Source organism: Haliotis asinina, chromosome 16, assembly GCF_037392515.1.
Source record: "Haliotis asinina isolate JCU_RB_2024 chromosome 16, JCU_Hal_asi_v2, whole genome shotgun sequence".
NCBI classification, from domain to species: Eukaryota; Metazoa; Mollusca; class Gastropoda; order Lepetellida; family Haliotidae; genus Haliotis; species Haliotis asinina.
In genome coordinates, this window is record NC_090295.1 from 11,568,840 (window position 1) to 11,588,944 (window position 20,105).

General features: G+C 41.5%; 1 protein-coding gene across 2 annotated transcripts; it reads right to left on the reverse strand.

The window, feature by feature from the left end:
- Positions 1-1,440: 1,440 nt before the first annotated feature.
- Positions 1,441-19,881, reverse strand: LOC137268192 (alpha-(1,3)-fucosyltransferase C-like). Of its 2 annotated transcripts, none has more exons than XM_067802726.1 (2): positions 19,803-19,881; positions 1,441-4,466 (listed from the first exon to the last, which is right to left on the reverse strand). In XM_067802726.1, the coding sequence occupies exon 2, from the start codon at positions 4,464-4,466 to the stop codon at positions 3,219-3,221; it is 1,248 nt and encodes a 415-aa protein (XP_067658827.1). In that variant the 5' UTR covers positions 19,803-19,881; the 3' UTR covers positions 1,441-3,218. The 2 variants fall into 2 exon arrangements, with proteins under 2 accessions (XP_067658827.1, XP_067658826.1); XM_067802725.1 differs by lacking the exon at positions 19,803-19,881 and adding an exon at positions 6,494-6,567.
- Positions 19,882-20,105: the final 224 nt, after the last annotated feature.

Genomic DNA, 20,105 nt, shown 5'->3' on the forward strand with positions numbered 1-20,105 from the left:
CTAGCCCTCATCTTCACGGGTGTGATAGGAATGGGGTAGTTCTAGTTACCCATTAATGAAATAAATGCAAAACCACCATTACGATATCGGACATTCAAACAGGCCGTATAGACACAAAATAGGCCTAAAACGACAAGCCCCCACTAGCTAAATGTTAAAACAATTACTATTTTAAAACGAATGGGAATTTGTTTCTGCACACCAAATACCAATTTTACCTCCAAGCTTGTCCCTCAGAGCTAGTATCATTTTAAGACAGTGTTGAGCTTTTTCACCGCTGTTGTCAGATACCACCCAAAACACGAGATTTGTGAAAAACACGTGCACGCCGGGGTTTATTCGAGTTGACCCAATGCGAACCATGAACAACTGTTTCATCCTGGTCAGGAGAACCTCTCTGTGCTCAACAGAATGAATTTGCTGTGGATTAGCTCAATGTATTTTCGTGATTTCCGTTCCAGAAGAACCAAAAGTTTCCAGAACAAAGAACAGTCTTGTAACAGAACACAGATCTATACTGCCTAAAAATAACACACCTGCACTGCTAATACATAGGAGACACCATTTTGACATCAGTTGTTCTTATTTCGCATTAGCTAAAATGTCACCAGCCACAATATCCGGACAGTTGTCATTCCCCGCGGAAATGAAGTTCATGTGTCTGTGGAAAATCATTTTCTAAACCGGTGATATAATTGCATAATCCAAACGAGCAAGGTAGTCTTCAACCTGCTGTATAGTGTTACGTGGGTTTTCCCCGCACTGGAGACAATGGAACAAGCATAGGTACAAGAAATCACGAGGAACCTAACAGTTTACATTGTGGAAACATACAGATGTCTACAGCATGAAAATATCTTATACCACCCGTCAAAGGTTTAGCCTCATCTAAAGCATTCACTATATATTATGCGTGTGTGAGTGTGTGTGCATCAAATTGCTGAAAAAATGTGGAAATATTATGCACGTGAGAGACAGCGTATTTGTGTATATGTGTGTGCGCGCGCGTGTGCGGCGAGTGTGTGGTTACATCGAAGATGAATTTCTCCACTGATTTGTTTGAACCTTATGCAGCTATACTGCACGAGGACCATGCGTCAAATTGCTGAAAAAACCTGCAAATATTATGCATGTGAGAGAGTGTTTTGGTGTAGTTTTGTTAAGGATAGCCAAATCTCACAGAGTTTATCACGTATTGAACTCATGACAACAGTCTTTTCAACCTTACAAATTTCTTTTACAATATATCAGTTCATTGGTATAGTACCTTTAAACAGAATGGAACATTTCGCAAAATCTAGTTTTGAGCACTTGACTGAAGTACATTTACACTGGTGAGTCTTAAACGTTTGATGGGTAGTATAGTATATTTTGTCATATACAGTTTATGGTTCGCCCTACATGAATGCAACAAAAACAACTTCAACTGCAAAACATGGAAAACATTTTTAATACCATGTTAAAAGGTAAGAAAATAAACCTTTGCATATGTTCACTTTCGGAAAGTATTACTCATGACTTGGTATGAAGACACAGCTAAAAACATGGATAAGGTAGCGATGGTGCTAAGGTTATAATCAGTGCGATTCTGACATTTAAAATATACCATTATATAAAGTAGGGGATATTCCATTTTGCGAGCATACCACTAGCGAAAGCCAGTCTATAAGAGAAAAAGTAACATATGTCCGTGTATATGATAGATTTAATACACCTAAATACACGTTTATTATAAATGGAGTCGTGTTTTCGTAGACGACGTCTTGTTTTATGAAATTTCTTACGAGCTCTATAACATTCTGCTCCGACAGAAGTTTACATGTTCGTTCCTTCTTCGAGGATCCTCTGTGTGTTCGTGATCTGAAAGTTTTTCGTGCAGCGTCCGTGAGCATGTGCGCGATCTCGTTAGCGATGTCATTGACAGTTACTGGGTCGGCTTGATCGAGTCTTGCAGTGTGTTTTCTCAATGAGGTTTTTCAAGTGAGTTAAAGTTTTCTCTTGTAAATTCAATATCCCCTACTATTTGTAATGGTATATGGTGGCTTAAACGATGGTTCGTCATGCTATCAACCACTCGTTTGCTAATAGTCTTGATAAAACCTGAATATTGCCGACTGTTAACATAAAGAAGTACAGTTAAAGTGTTCAAAGGTGCATCGGCACCACTGGGTCTAGCTTCATGTTCACAGGAGACATATTTTTCTCTCATTGCACATAACCAACAAACCTTTTCAGTACATTGAACCATGTTCAACAAGGAAAATGGCAAAAGGACAGACAGACTGGCTCAAACGCATCACCAATCTGAGATCTCGGTACAAAATAAAACTACTTAAGTCCCACAATGGTTTTCACTCTTTGCGTTAAACTATTTAATCCCGGAGATTATTGGGAACAGCACCGATTTGACAAATACGTGATCTGAGTACATTATAACTGTTACCAAACGAAATTCGTAACGAAGTGACAGAGGAGATTCAATGAAAGATGAATGAGAATCACTTACTGGTCCGACTTTCAGTAGGTATCCTACACACGAGCAGAATGCCAAATATACATAACACATACTTCACAATGTGAACTAATCCTGTAAGAGATTAAAAACAATGTTCTCCATTACAGTTACTTGAAGAGCATCACAGTTACATGGTCACCTGACCGCACTTGTCTATACCTTGAAGTGGGACAGTTACATGGTCAGCTGATCACACGTGTCTATGCCTTGTAGTGGAACAGTTACATGGTCAGCTAACCACACGTGTCTATCGTGTAGTGGAACAGTTACATGGTCAGCTAACCACACGTGTCTATCGTGTAGTGGAACAGTTACATGGTCAGCTGACCACACGTGTCTATCTTGAAGTGAAAGTGACATAATTAGCTGACCACACGTATCTATATCTTCTAGTGGATCAGTTACAATGGTCAGCTGACCACATGTGTCCGTATGTTGTATTTGAACGAATCTTTGTAACAATACACATCCGCAGGTCGTGCTGACCACACGTGACTATACGTTGTAGTTGAGCGTGTCTCCGTAACAATACATATCGTTGCATGATGAGACGATTCAGTATAACATGCACAGTTTGCAGATGATCCAGTCTTTGTAGTCTTGGAAAATCTTCAACTGTGAAATCTCAGTTGTCAAATGATCTCAAATGAATACATGGTGAACGTTAAGGCGTCCATGGTGAGCAGGTCAGTCCATCTTCACTTCAGAAATCCGTGGCACTGTAGCAGCTGTCAGTATTCCACCATTTATTCACATCATGGTATGTGTTTCCGAATCTCTCCAAGTCATGAATTTTCACACAAATATCGCACAACGATGAATCTAAGGTTGACTTCGGATCTGTGATACCATACTGTGATTTCCGTCTCAGTATTTCAGCATATGCCGTATGATTTGAATCTAAATATTTCAAATGATCGGCAAGTTTTTCTGGCGATGAAAAATCGGCTGTGTCGATGTATGTGCCCTTTGGAAGAAGGTTTGCATAGCTCGCCCCACCCCTCACCACGGGGATGATATCCAAACTGTAACTCCGAAACACCTTTTCTGTCAGGTATCCTCGACATAGTGAATTCTCAAACGCCAGATAAAACTTGTATGTCGTTTGTTGAAGATTATTACAACTGTTTGGTCCGGAGTTTTCACACTTGTGGGGTCCACATCCACCATATATATCAACGCTGATGTACTGCTGAAGTTTTTTCACGTAGTCGTCGCGTTTCGACCGGGCATTGCAGTGACTTACCAACCACATGACGGGTTTAGTTTTCCTCTCAGTGATAGCCCGGAAATCTCGAACATCCGCTGCAGGTTTAGGCAGGAGCACGAAATACGGACAGACAATATCCGAGTCATATCTGAAAGTCATCGTCCAATTAAACCTATCATTCCATCGATTGAAGTCCCATGGAGCCTCGTGTGCAAAAAATATCCACATCTGATTGGCTGGTTTTGGTGGCGGTTTATCATCAGTAATCGACAGGACATAAAAGACGACTGCATCGGCTTGAGGAAGAAGTTTATGGTCACCAGATAATCTACAGTTTTGCAATCGGCAGTTTTTCAGACTATCCTTGTACCTTGTTTCAAACGTATGCCATGAAGGCATGTTGTATATGATGATAAGTTTCTCTTCTGTCTTGTTTTGTGTGAAAATGTTTTCAACGCCCGTGAGATTATACCGCGACTTCTGGCGAAAATTGTCATTTGGGAACTGCAAAATCGGGGACAGGAAATATGGGTGGTTGCTCTCACCGTTTGGCCATACAAGAAGAGATGACTTGTTATTTTCGAACCTTGAAATAGAAGAAACCATCCTTGAAACAGAGGCAAGTCGTCGTGGGGGCTTGACGTTTACTCGGAAGACATTTGTGAGCGTGCTCCATATAAAAAGCACAAACAAGACCGCGGATGTACAGAACAATAGACGCTTGTTTCTTCGGCACACCATCTGAAACATAGCGACAAAGAAATTCACTTACTTATATCCAGTGAGTGAGTTTAGTTTTACGCCGCACTCAGCAATATTCCAGCTACATGGAGGCGGTCTGTAAATAATCGAGCCTGGACCAGACAATCCAGTGATCAACAACATGAGCATGGATCTGCGGAATTGGGAACCGATGACATGAGTCAACCAAGTCAGCGAGCCCGAGAGTTGGTTAGTGAGTGAGTTTAGTTTTACGCCGCTCTTTGCAATATTCCAGCAAAACCACAGCAACACGACAGCGTTGGCGCCGGAAAGGGGCTTGACACAATGGGGATGGGATGGGGAGTGGACGAACCTGTCTTCGGCATGAAGAGCTAACAATGGTAATGACTTACTTTAAGCTCATTCTTTTAAGACGAGCTTAAAGTCAATGTCACCGAATCTAGGCACAGTCGACGAACACAACGGCCATACAACAACCTCATGGAAACGTTAGTCAAAGCGTTACAGCACATATATTTCTGCTTACATTTTTATTTTTGTCACAAATTATTCTTTACTAAGGAAGTCCGAGTACGTGCAAGTCGATGTGAGTAGTGTATCTTGTTTATGACAAATTGCCAAGCACAGCGGCAATTAATTAGCAAACGTGTCCACGGCAACCTTAAACTACTTAATCCCAGATTAACTTAGTGAGCTGTGTCAGCACCGGTCTTATTCTCAGGTACATCCCTTGGGCAAGGGCAGATAAGTAGTTCCATCTCGGCAGGTGCATGTTTACCACCAACTAATAAAATGTCAACTTTTGCTGAGTAAGATTACCTTCATACCATCCTCTCTGTCCAGTAGTAAACGCCATTGCCAAGCTCTGACAGATGTTTGGCTTAGCAGCGGTCACAAGCTGACCATGGCTATACCATAAAGAACATCAAGTCCTGTTAGGTAATCATCTCCTTACCACCTACCTCGAATAGTAAGCCTTGTCAGCACAGGGTAGATAACGCATATGGAAAGCTCCAACATCGGAGAAACTTGATAATGACAATGGGTAGTAGTGTGGGTTATATCCTGTTTTTTTCCATCTCAGGCTCACTTGCTTGAATCAGAGACCATACAATAGATAGTCTCTGCTTGAATAAACCCAAGGAACTCACTGCTCTCTCTTTTCTTATTTCACGGTTCGCTCCCAATACCTGATTCCCGAAAACGAGGCCTGACAGCCCCCTTAGTATATTTAGCTCTGAGGGTTTTCTTAACGGACACCAAGGAGCTTAACTACAAAACCCAACCCAACCAAACAAACAAACAAACAAAAACAAAAAAACCCAAACAGCCAAAAACAATCTACGAAATTAAATTTCAATTGTTCTTAGAAATATGGTAGCCTACTGGTTACAGCGTTAAGCGTTGGCTCGTCATGCTGAAGGCCCGGGTTGGATTCCCCTCGTGTGAAGCGCTTTTCTCGTGTCCGCCGCCGTGATATTGCTGGAATATTACTACAGGCGACGGTGGTCAGGGGTCAGGGAGTTCGAACCTCCTTAACCCCACTTGCTCCGCCAACGCAAAAAACAACAATCTTGTGGTCATAAGTCATTTCAAAAGGAGCATCCGCAAAAATAATCTACATGGGCGTTCTTGTGGGTAGTTCTACGCTGAGCTCGTTACCATGGTTACAGCAGAGACCATCTATTATACGGCCTCTGGTTACAGGCTTGCCTGTCCGTTTGCTGACAACTCCCCTGCCGTCGACAAGAGTGTGTATAATGTTACGAGTTTTATGGCTCCATTCACAGGTCGTATTGCTTGTTTGATACCACATCCCGCCCTAATCCGGCAGTTGTGGAAAACCCATTCTTATCCCGGCAAATAGTCCACAGTCATCTAACCATACAACACATATGGTCTTTGATTGAACTAAACAGCACTCGGCATGTCGAAGAAGACCAACGCTCGCGACCTCGCTTCCTCCAACGAGAAAGGTTGCACCGCGCCAGTTTCACGGGACCCACGATTGTGACGTGATAACGCTTAACTCTGGTGTTCCTTACCTGACACCGACACTCGTGCACCGACCCAGGCAGCTTCGGCAAACATGTCATCGCAGTGCTGTTGACATACGTGGTCTTGATGAATAATGTCCGTATTAGCAAGGTTTTACAATATGACAGCACGGTGCCTGTGGTGCAATCCCCAACGTCTAGTATTAAACAACATAAACACTAAGGAATTTATTTCGGAGCAGGCGGAGAAAGATATGTTATACATGATCTGGGCTATCAATGCTTGTGGCGTAATGCGTTGTCAGGGCACGTGCGATACGTAAAATCTCGTCCGGAGTGAATAAGGAGAACTGAAGAGTTTTCAATAGTCTTTGCACCGTGCCATGGGCATCTCTAAGCCCATACTACCGTGGCTACCGAGATATATGTGCGATACGGACATCAACAATCACTTCCATATGTAATGCCGAAATTGATCTATACCTGAATTTGACGGTAAGAGTGAATTATCGACTGAAAGTACCTGCGTCATGTTGTGCATGAGCAATCGTGTGACCAGATTGTCCGTTTGCAGGCTGCCGGCTCAATACAGCCCAGGATCAGGTTTTAGTTTAGAAACACACATTTACTCTGCACATAGAACTAGGGGTAATGAAACTGAAAGTTGAAGACCCGTGCTCAATTTTCACACATGGGTAAAATGTGTGAAACCCATTTCTAGTTTCACCTGTATTTGTTTCCCTGTTCCAACTACTGCGCTTACTCTGAAAGATGCTAACAAAATCAATGACTACAAGATGCGCATTATCTGTGTTCTGTTGTAAACAGGCTACAGCTGAGATGAACTAAGAACACCGAAACTTGTATTCATAGGGCTTCCGGTAATCCGCGCCTTTTGGTCGTGATTTATTTGTGAAGGATACGACAGGATCAAAGGGCAGTCGTTGTTACAGCTTACAAACAAAGCACAAGTGTTTCCATGGCTTCAGTTCAGGACTAGTTCTAGTTGCATTGTTCGAACAATTACGTATTGTTGTTAAACGCATTTTACCGATTGACTGATAATACAACTTGTTCAGCTCGACCTGAGCTATACATATGCATGACCCGTGAGGCCACATGACACAAGCGGAATGTCCAGTTAGCATTAAATAGGGGAGCAGAGATTGCTTCTCGTTGCCTACAAGCTCGTGTTGGAACATAAAACGGTCTGTCGCTACTTTTTCAAACAAAGTTAGGACACTGCTGACGATTTCTCGACACTGAGGTGTCAAACGTCGACCTTGTCGCGGTTGTTCAGACATGTTGGTGCACCCCTCACAGTAATAGACCATACCAGTTGTGACACGGTCATGCAATGCATTGGTATTCACTTGATCAGGTCAAGCGGGACACCGACTTGTGATATAGCAGGGAACACTTTCTAACTGTTACCTTAACTGGCTAATGATAGAATGGGCGGGACTTGAGGTGCACATAGCACTGAACAGTATTTGACACTATGTTCTTTTTTGTTTGTTTGTTTTGTTAAAGTGATTAATGTTGACTCTTTTTTTCAGAGAATTCACTCACATGGGAAGGTGTAGTGCTATCTGTGTGACGTTATGTCATGTGACTCGGGTAACGGTATTGTGGCTGGATGCCCGGTTCTTGTGTTTACGACTGGAAAATCGTGGTGTTTCAGTGAGTGAGTGAGTGAGTGAGTGAGTGACTTACGTTTAACGCCGTTTTTAGCAATATTCAAGCAATGCCACGGCTGGGGACGCCTGAAGTGGGCTTCACACACATTGTACCCATGTGGTGAATCGAGCTCTTCTACCATTAGAGTTACATACCACCCAAATGGAGTTTTGGAAGATGTTCGACGCATTAACACCTAAGACATCCTTATTCTTGCAAGACAAAAGCTATCGCAAAATATAACAACTTTCATACTTGAAACTATTAAGGATGTAGCTACCATATAATCTCACTATCACTACAGAGAGAAAGAGGTAGGAGCGGTCGTCTCAAAAGCAAAACCTGGACGGGTGAAGCAAACAATTGTTGGGGTCGGACTGGGGGTATATATAATCAAGTCTGAACAAGCGCTCGAAATAATCGCCGGCCCGGAGGCCCAGCACCAGTTGTTATCGTAAGGGGCCGACAGTTTCAAATATCTGCAGGCCCTTGTGGCCTTCAGTAATTATCCGTCTTTATATCAGCTGGAATCCTTCCTGTACGACCCATCATGTTACGATAACATACAGGTTCATTTCCTGGTATTTCAGACCTTTGCGCATAGGAATGACAAATTCTTTCTAGCTGCGTCATAGGTTTCGCTAACTGATTTTGTAGAAACAGTGTGCAATTGTCACAATAGCTAGTGTAGTCTATTTTAATTTTATCGGTTTTTATCGACGTTGGTGGACAACGGCCAAATTAAAGCATTGCACACACTGGTCTGAACCAGACAATCCAGTGGTCAACAGCATGAACATCGTTGTGCCTAATTAGGATACGAAGGAAAGTGTCAACCAACTCAGCGAGCCCGAGGAGCACCCTCACAGGAACGCTATCACCACATGACTCCCCCCCCCCCCCCCCCCCCATGTTACCTCCACAATCACATTGGATACGGTGCACCAGCCTTTAAACGCCCCTCCCTACCCCCCACCCTAACCCCCTTTCCCCATTCCCCCAACACACACACACTCTCTCTCTCTCTCTCTCTTTCTCTCTCTCTCTCCTTTTGTTGTATCTTCCTACGCTAGGAGAAAGAAATATTTTTCTAATTCGAATATCACAAGAAAAAAAGTTATACAAATCACCCGCTGTGTTATGCAGCTCAGTAATTCACTCACTCACATCTGCAGACATAATTGTACCATTGGTGGTGCACTGATCCAAACGCACATTACATCGACATTAATTGTACAGTTGACTGAAAACATAACACTGTGACAGCTGTCAAGGTAGTAACTGTGAAACAGGTATATCATTAATAAAGATACAAGTGATGAGGTATCCTAGCAACAGTATCACGAGATAACAACAGGTGTGCGGTTGTAACATGTCCTAACAGCAATAACATCGGTAACAGTGACAAGACTGGAAATTGGATTTAAAACAGTTTGTATCAATACGTCATAGAATCATGTCACGTGGCGAACAACACATCAATATGTCTGTTTCCATTTACATCCCAGTAGAAACACAGTTTTAAGAACGATGCTCGTAAATTGTCCACATTATTTGGTATATTACACAAGAGATTAACTGAGTAGTGATTAACATTGGATAGGCCTGGGAGATATTTTAATTTTGATTTAAACATATCTTTTCAAGAGAATGGATTGGTTACAAGCTATTCCAACTTTGAGACACCCGCTCCTTTTTACGGTGCTTACATGCAAAAGTGAAGCAAAGTGTATGTACAGGGATAGAAAGGTATATACAATAATACATTCAAATGAAAGTAATACGTTCAATACACTAATTATTTAGATCATAAACATATCAAAGTTGATGAACCGTTTGGAGTTTGATATATATCTTTGAACTTCTTTAAAAATCTGTTTATTGTCATTGAACATAAGATCTGCACTGCCAGTACCTCTAGGTTTATTTGTGCTCTAATGCTACAAATTTTGCCAACATTTTGAAACATTTCCCGTCTGATATTACAATACAAAGAACATTCCATGAAATAATGAGAATTTTCACAGGTAAACTTCCAACTACATTCTGGGTTCTCAATGAGATCGATCCTACACAGATCACCATTTAATCTACTATTTGAATATCTTAGCTGGGTATGAATTACATTGAGTTTTCTATTACCACACGAGAAATATTCTGTTGCTTCTGGCTTACGCGAGCTTACAGGCGATGTCAAACTTTTAAGGGAATCTGATTCTCTAACATATAAGGGGAGATAATTCCACAGTTGTGAAGATGAAGGGAAGAACGATTGGGTGTAGAGACTTGTGCAGGAATAGGACAGGGAAAGATCACACATGTTTCTATATTTGGCCTGGATTCACAGTGTGGGGTATGAGATCACAAAGGTAGGATGGAGCAGTTTTGTTGTAGATATTACAGAATAAAGTTTAAGATATCTTCTTCTCTCTTTTAACTACTGCTAACCTGTTTCATTAATTACAGTATCTCTGGAAGCATGTTTTGGTAAACCAGTAACCATCCTGGCGGCCTCAAACTGAACTTTTTCAATTTTATCGGTTAAATCTATCAAACAACCATCCCACAATTCACAGGCATATTCATGATTTGGTCTTATGAATACAATACAGATCTTATCTTGGCTGTCTCTGTTCAACATGAACTTTCTCATTGTTGAAACCATCAAGGACGTTCTTCTTACGATGTCATCAATATGGGTATTCCATTTACAATCAGGAGGAAATGTTACTCCAAGATGTTTATGAAATATTTCCAACCTGTGTAATTTAGTGAAATCCCTAATATGGAAGTCGCGGTGGCTGAGTGGGCTAGGCGGCTGACTTTGTGTGCTGGCGTTTACGTGCTTGACTCTGAGGGTGCGGGTTCGAATTGTAGAATTGTAGAATTGTATTTTTATTCTTAAGACTGAAAAGTACAGCCTCTGTTTTGTGGGGATTGTATGTCACAAGCCTACGATTTCCCCAGCACCACAGTAAGTTCTTATTAAGTGTATCTGGGCCTGTGATTTATGGATGAAAATCCCATTGATGTATCATCTGTGAACAAGCGTGCAGCACAATCTAGTTCATCGGCAATTTCATTAACATATACCTTTGGGAATGACAGCATGTAGATTTTGTTCCTTCCTTTATTACTGAATTTCCCCACAGGTTAAATGCGCCCAGGAAGGAGGGTGGCACGGCAGTATCGCCAACAGCCATAAATACTACAAGTATATTCTCTGTTTAAGACAGTTTTCCAAACCCCAAACTGAATTTTACCTCTCTGTTACAACCATAAATAAATTCAGAACTGCTCTTGCACAGTTCTGCTGCAGGTCACATAAACTAGCCATTGAAACTGGCAGATATTCTGATATCGCAAGGCATGAAAGACTAAGTAATGTCTGTAACACTGGATACGTCGACAGTGAATATTACTTCCTGCTGACTTGTGCAACTTACGATGACCTCCGCCAAAGATACATCATACCCCTTAAATATTCTGAATTTCCAACTATGGCAAAGTCCAAAATAGTCATGTCCTCCCAACATGAATCGGGTATTAGAAACTTGGCCTGCTACAGTTTCCATGCCTCAAACCTTCGTAAAAAGAGTGATTTAGTATATCCTCCATGCTGCACAGGCAACAGCTGATATGGTCTGTTACCCCGTACCTACCTCGTTGTGTAAAACTATGCATCATTGATCACGGAATGGTATATATATATATGTCCCATGCCTGGACAACATCTGTATAAATATTCTATGAATATCGATTGTATGCATTTGTCGTACTTGCAGTCTGCCAAAGGCCTTAGAAACACCATAAAACACCATACAATAGTCTTCACGTCTATCTAGAGCTGAGCCAATATTGTTATATATTGTTATATATATTGTTATATATATTGTTATACGTTGTTTTGTATATACCTGTACTTTAGGTCGTAATGGCGGAATAGAGTTGATAGATCCTGATTCTTTGATTAGCCCTCACAGAACTTTCCAAAATGAAGGTTTTCTGTCTCTGCTCATCTCAGATATAAACTCATCAAGGTACGAAAAATAATGTTCCTTTGCATAACACTTCATGTTATGAACTTCATTTCGTTGTTTACGGTATGCCAATTTATCCTCATATCTGTTAGTTAATTTTGCCTTTTTTCTTAACTTAACGTTTTCTTGATTCACGTCGTATTTCCGAATTGTACCAAGGTTTGTCACTGGGTCTAATCATTACATTTCTAGATGGAATACATTCCTTAATATACCTTCCTAGGTGATTATAGAATACATATATTGTCTCATCAATACCAGTAGTGTTTGCTATCACATGATTCCAACCAGTATTGGTTATATATTTAGTCAGTAACTCATGGTCGCCATTACACGATGCATTTCTGCTATAACATACAGACAGAGAAATAGCTGTGTTAATGGCGACAAATGTGCTCCTGTGATCACTTATGTAGTTATGTCACTACTGAAATCGATCACGCCACTGTCAAACACGTCAACATCGTTACTAATTAATACGGGACGTAATAAAGTTCGGCTTATTCTACTAACACGTGTAGGGTCCTTACTAACATTATGAAATGCCTTTCTGTTAATAATTTCTCTTAAATGTGAAATTTTACCTGACAAGGGGTCCTCATTCAGATCACCGATAAGCATTTTTTTAATGTAAGGTCTAATGAATTTTCTATTGACCCTTCTAGTCGCTCCCAAAAAGTCGCGTTTATGCCGGGGGTCTGTAAGCTGCACAAAGCATGATCGATTTCTGACCTAAATATATTTCTCACCAGATTGCTTTATCGATAGTGTTTTCCAGATCAAAGCGTCCTTTAAAACTCAAAACATTTTTCACATGGATCATGACACCTCCACCGAAAGCATTTCTATCTTTAAGTAAAAACTTCGTGAAAACTATTCCATGTTACATTTGTGCTACTGATACAGTTAAGTAACCATTCCATGTTACATTTGTGCTACTGATACAGTTAAGTAACCATTCCACATTACATTTGTGCTTCCGATACAGTTAAGTAACCATTCCATGTTACATTTGTGCTGCCGATAAAGTTAAGTAACCATTCCATGTTACATTTGTGCGACTGATACAGTTAAGTAACCATTCCACGTTACATTTGTGCGACTGATACAGTTAAGTAACCATTCCATGTTACATTTGTGCTGCCGATAAAGTTAAGTAACCATTCCATGTTACATTTGTGCGACTGATACAGTTAAGTAACCATTCCACGTTACATTTGTGCGACTGATACAGTTACGTAACCATTCCATGTTACATTTGTGCTACTGATACAGTTCAGTAACCATTCCACGTTACATTTGTGCTGCCGATACAGTTAAGTAACCATTCCATGTTACATTTGTGCGACTGATACAGTTAAGTAACCATTCCATGTTACATTTGTGCTACTGATGCAGTTAAGTAACCATTCCATGTTACATTTGTGCGACTGATACAGTTAAGTAACCATTCCATGTTACATTTGTGCTGCTGATACAGTTCAGGAACCATTCCGTGTTACATTTGTGCTACTGATACAGTTAAGTAACCGTTCCATGTTACATTTGTGCTACTGATACAGTTAAGTAACCATTCCATGTTACATTTGTGCTACTGATACAGTTAAGTAACCATTCCGTGTTACATTTGTGCTACTGATACAGTTCAGTAACCATTCCACGTTTCATTTGTGCTGCTGATACAGTTCAGTAACCATTCCACGTTACATTTGTGCTGCTGATACAGTTAAATAAGAGCGTCTCAGAGCCACAAATAATTTGGCTTTCAGATAAGCATTCATTGAAGTAAGCTAGCTTGTGCCTCACACTTCTCGTTTTGAGGTGAAGAATTTGTAAAGTTTTGTCTAATGATTGGGTTACAGCATTATAGGGCCAAGTCTGTATCACCGGAGAGCAAAGTAATATAAATATATAACTATATATAATCAGCACGTTGGTGTTACCTAACACAGAGGATGGCACACATAATACAATCCACGCCTTACACTCCAATCTGGATATTGACAATGATCAGTTGAAAAGTCTCAGAAAATAACCTAATAGATCCATATGTGATCGTTGAACGTTTGAGCTTGCTCGATGTGTGGTTCCATGAAATCTCCTGATAGCAATTCTATATTTTAATCTCAGGTCGTGATACTTTTCACAATTTAAACAGGACGTGGACCTCGTCCCCCATAACACTGAGATCACATTGCGAACAGAGTGGTTCATATACTTGTTCATTTACGTTTTTACGTAAGTTAACATTGAAATCATGACGAGATATTCTTCAAGTACATAAGACTCTAAACAAAGACCTATCCGAGAGAAACATGATATAGTTTTCCTGTAACAAGGACTTTATACTACTGTGATTACATAGATAGTGCAAAGATAATATATAACTCTGCAGTTGTTTGGAAATAGTTGTAAACATGATAGAATCACCAACATTTTGGGAAAACCAAACGTGGGTAAAACCTGTGTATAATAACAAATTTCTGAGACTTGACACTCAGTTTTGCTTTCCAGCATCATCTAGTGTTTTTCCACATTATATAACAACCAAGAGCGGTCTTGCACCTTTTTAAGGACAACCAAAAGCGGTTACGCGCCTTGTAAAGGACAACCAAGAGCGATCTCGCATCTTGTTCGGGAAAACAAAGAGCGGTCTTGCACCTTGTTAAGGACAGTCAAGAGCGGCCATGCACGTTGTTAAGGACAGCCAAGAGCGGCCATGCACGTTGTTAAGGGTAGCCAAGAGTGACCATGCACGTTGTTAAGGACAGCCAAGAGCGGCCATGCACGTTGTTAAGGGTAGCCAAGAGTGACCATGCACCTTGTTAAGGACAGCCAAGAGCGGCCATGCACCTTTTTAAGGACAGCCAAGAGCGGCCATGCACGTTGTTAAGGACAGCCAAGAGCGGCCATGCACGTTGTTAAGGACAGCCAAGAGCGGCCATGCACCTTGTTAAGGACAGCCAAGAGCGGCCATGCACCTTTTTAAGGACAGCCAAGAGCGGCCATGCACGTTGTTAAGGACAGCCAAGAGTGGCCGTGCACCTTGTTAAGGACAGCCAAGAGCGGCCATGCACGTTGTTAAGGACAGCCAAGAGTGGCCATGCACGTTGTTAAGGACAGCCAAGAGTGACCATGCACCTTGTTAAGGACAGCCAAGAGCGGCCATGCACCTTGTTAAGGACATCCCAAAGCAGCTATGCCCCTTGTTAGGGATTTCTTGGAAGGGTCACGCACCCGAATATTTATGTTATACCTATCAATAATATGGACCATGTTGTACATGCTGGCTGTAGGCACATGTCCAAACTGACCACCAGCGCCGAAAATGCATATCAGCAGTATCAACCCAAGGGCCGAAAATCCATAACAGCCGTATTGTAAAGCTACTAAACTAGAAAGGAATGAATACATGCAAACACCGGATTTCAGAATGACAGTTTTCCTTTCGCCAGCTGGTCAGGCCCACAGGCTGATATAGTAGTCTCGTGCTGATATCACTGACGCAAGAATAACTGCCATGCAACAATCACTTAATATTAAATCATTTTATGTTAGAGCAACCTCATTTCGTTATCTAAAAGAGCGGTCCTTTTCATGCCATTGTAAACGCGACAGTGAGCGAGTCTGGTTTTATGCCGCTTTCAGCAATATTCCAGCGATATCATGGCAGAGTGTCACAAGAAACGGACTCACACGTTGTACCCATGTGGGGAATCGAACCCGAGTCTTCGGCGAGACCAGCGAAACCTTCAATCACCCGTCGCCTAAAATGTATGGAAGCCATTTGACGTTGTCATGGCAACGTGGATATTCGCCCTTTCCGTGATAACGTTTAAAGGTCATCCCATATCCGATCCCATTGGGATATTTCATATGCACCGTCAGCTAGGCTTAGGATGAAGTGTTTGAACAAACTGAACAAAATACTACAACTATGTTGGTTCATGTTCACCAACCACCCTTACGCGTTTTGAACGAATGATGTCATTTGATATAAAACAAACGAGGAGACCCGTGAAGATCCGGGGTAGAATAGGTCTTCAGCAACCCATACTTGACACAATGATGGTCGTAAGAGGCGACTAACGGGATCGGGTGGACAACTCGCTGTCTTGGTTGACACATGTTATCGGTTCCTAATTGCGCAGAACGGTGTTCATGCTGTTGATCAATGGATTGGCTTGTCCAACACGATTATGTACAGACCGCCGTCATATAGCTGGAATATTGCTGGGTGCGGCGTAAAACTAAACACACTCACAAACGAGGAAGGTGGTAATGACAGTTCTAAATTGCACAGTTGACGTTTTAAACGACCACAGGCTTCAACATGATGTCGTATAAATGATAAATGAACTTGACATGCATACAATTGATATGCAAACTAACATCGGACACACGATTATGGCAAATCAGCTAGACAACTAAATTCAGATTGCACAGCTGGTGTACCTGACGATTTAGGAACGCTACAGCTTGACAATGGAGGTGGTTCGAAAACCAGTTGGTTAAAGCACGTAATATTCCCGACTGGCTACTACATGTGATGTTGTGTTCTTAGTAATCTAGAAATACACACAAAGAACTTAGATTCTCATAATTGAATGGGCCCCGATTTTAACCCTATTGATCTTGAATCGTGTAAGAGAAGCACATGACAATGCATATTTAACATTCACAGATAAAACATAAAATATTCCAGGGCCAGACATGTTTTTGTATGAAAGTGGTTATTTTGTTTGGATTTTTTTTAAAAATTAACAATTGTCAACATAAAATCCTGTCATGTTGTCGTTTTGAGTCAAAGCATCATACGGGTCAGAAAAACCTCATGGTTTTCCATCGTGGATACCACAACAAGATTTGTGAACGTGTTGGAAACCATTGCCCAAGTTAAATGTGTGCTTAATCACGTTCTTTGTGTATATTATTGATTTCCATGGTCTGTACAGAATGTTTCTGGGTCGGCATGAAAAACAGGACCTGACATCTGTTACCGTATGCCTGTTCACCCACTTTCGAAAAATCAGATCAGCGCTCATATACCTCGATAATAAAGACACAAAACTGCATTTAACTCGAAAAACAACCCCAGAGATTCAGAACGTTTGCATGACAAACAGCGTTGTCAAAACGGCATGGTTCCGGGCCATGACCAAAGCAATGGAATTCCACTGTCTGTCGTAAAACATTCATAACGAGCCCAGTTTATGTCCAATTTAACCACGCGTGGTACGGAACAACGACCAAGGCTTCTAACCCCTGCCTCATCTTGAGTTTTTAAATTACAGGCGACAGGTTTAAATGGTACAAAGATTTCCTGACCACTGGTCAAGGTACTTTAGTCTGTCACCCGACGCAATACGTGGAGAGCGTTGTTTGTTTGCACACCTTTAGTGTGATGTCCATTTCTGGCCTCCTACCACGTGACATAGTGACATAGTGCCAAAAGAGGCGGAAAGCGTCAATCCATTCAGTTGTTTACACTGTTAACAATTCACCATGACCCGTCAAAACCACCATAGTAAACAATCTCTCCGGAAAGGAACTCTACATCCCTTTAGCCTATCTTTAAATGATAGTACATGATTATATTCAGGGGGTTACACGCACCCACACCAGATTAATTAATCTGTCAAGGCCAAGCGCGGGTTGTGCAAAGTACTCACATTTATTCCGGAGTGATGTTATACCTCAGGTGACCACCATGCCCCCTAACTGTCCGAGATACAAATGTACTTCAGTGTCGACACAGCGAAAGCCCGATACAGAATAACAACTTCACTATGTTGAATGATGGCGTTATGCTATCTCCGTCACGTGACCTCTCGCTCGCTCAGTTGACGCTCGTCCAACGCAGTTAACATGCAGTCGCTCAACTACAGAATGTCCTTCTTCCGGCTTACATTGTAAAACAAAAAAGCGAAATGAAGCAAGTCTAGATTTTCCTCAGTCTCACTATCCTCAGTCTCTCAATGGGGATACATTTCAAAATAAATGACGTCTTGCAAAATGTTATAATGTCGGAGACTAAACGTTTACTGGAGTTTATGCCACTTTCAACAATGTATATATTGTTTGAAGATGGAGATGTTAGTCATGAGGTGCACGATGATGATGGTGATGATGATGATGATGATGATGATGATCGCAATACGGCAAATTCAAATGCAACAACTGATGCAGCCATTATGGAGGAGAGGCAGCGATGTCATTGGAGAGTTCCTTCTTTTTGGGTTTAAAGTTGTCGCCAGATCGACATACTTAAAATAACTTCAATCGACACACATCCGGGGTAAGTCAGTTAAATCGGAAGGTTTGCCAATTTGCCGGAAAACCCGCTGAGATAAGTTTGGCTTGGCGCAGCTTTCAGCAATATTTCAGGAATATCACAGCGGGGGTCGCCAGAAATGGACTTCACACTCTGTACTCGAACTCGGGTCTTCGGCTTGACGAGCGAACGCTTTAATCACTAGGCTACCGCACAGCCGCTAAGGAGAAAGAAAGTGTGTGTGTGTGTGTGTGTGTGTGTGTGTGTGTGTGTGTGTGTGTGTGTGTGTGTGTGTGTGTGTGTGTGTGTGTGTGTGTGTGTGTGTGTGTGTGTGTGTGTGTGTGTCTAAACTTGCTTCATTTAGTGGCGTGACGTTACAGAAGGGCCAGGTGGAAGTGACAACAAAGTGGGTCAGATACTGTGAGTAGGCTACGGAAATCTCCACTAATACCAAATAAATGACCGTTTTTCGTGCCGCTCCGTGCACTTTGTACTGGTAAATCAATAAACGTGTACGCTAGACCTTCTGATGATATATCGGGTGTATCTGAATGGGTCATGTAATGATTATTAAGAAAGGCACAGACAAATGCATCGGTTCGGTTACGTCAGGTTGCTCGTGGAAGCAACAATACCTCACAGAAACGGTGATTCTTACGAAGAATGTGTGGTTTAGACTTTTGGCTCCTATGTGATATATTTCAAAGATAAACTTCCGACTCTAAGGTTATTAACTTGCAGTGTTATTGTTAACCTGGACTAACGCGGCTAGTACTGATACACTGCAACAATACTTCAATTATTAAACAATGGAACAATAATCCCAGTGCGGAAAATAATGGAACAATACTTGCAGCATAGAAACAATGGAACAATTATTGTATTTAAAAAAATGGAACAATACTTGCAGTATTGAAATAATAGAACAATACTATCAGCCCAAAACATATCTTTTCTGTTTTGTCCCTCTGTAAACTAAGTTTGTCGATACAGCGACAACCCGTGATGACCTGGGTTAAAACTGGTCACCAGTAACCCATACATGGAGGTGAGTGACAGGATCGGGTGTGGTCAGGCTCGCTGACACATGTCATCGTATCCCAACTGCATAGATCGATGCTCATCATGTTGGGCAATAGACTGTTTGGACAAAATGCAAGTATTTACCAACTGGCGTCATATAACTGGAATATCGTTGAGTGCGTTGTGAATAAACACTTTCTGAACACGCGTGATGACAATGGGGAAGTGACTCAGGGATATCCCACCTGGCAAACACCTTGTACAGGTATCATACAACTTAATTACATTAAACAATATTCACATTCATGAAACACATTTTTCGTAAACGATGCATACTTACTGTGTCAAGATAATCTCGTACGGATGTCAAGGCAATGTTCAGTCAAGAGCCCAGGTAGATAAGCCACGTAATGTCAAGGTGACACAGGTGAACAGCTCAATCACTTTCGTTACCATGGAAGTGACAGATACTGTATCCGAGGATATTGATGAGATTCAGGTGAGCTGCATGGCACGTTGTGCGTGCGCTCCTTTCTAATGAACGTGTTGCGAACGCTCAACAAGGGCTTCCTCGTCACCCAGATCGAGTAATCGCTTTGATTTAAAGGACATAGTTTGTAGGATGGTTATCTCGTGCTAATCC

Coding starts and splice junctions, on each gene's coding strand:
- LOC137268192 (XM_067802725.1), bottom strand. CDS start 6,544: ATGACATGTTTGCCGAAGCTGCCTGGGTCGGTGCACGAGTGTCGGTGT. Junction 4,467..6,493: donor TGCACGAGTGTCGGTGTCAG/GTAAGGAACACC, acceptor GCTATGTTTCAG/ATGGTGTGCCGAAGAAACAA.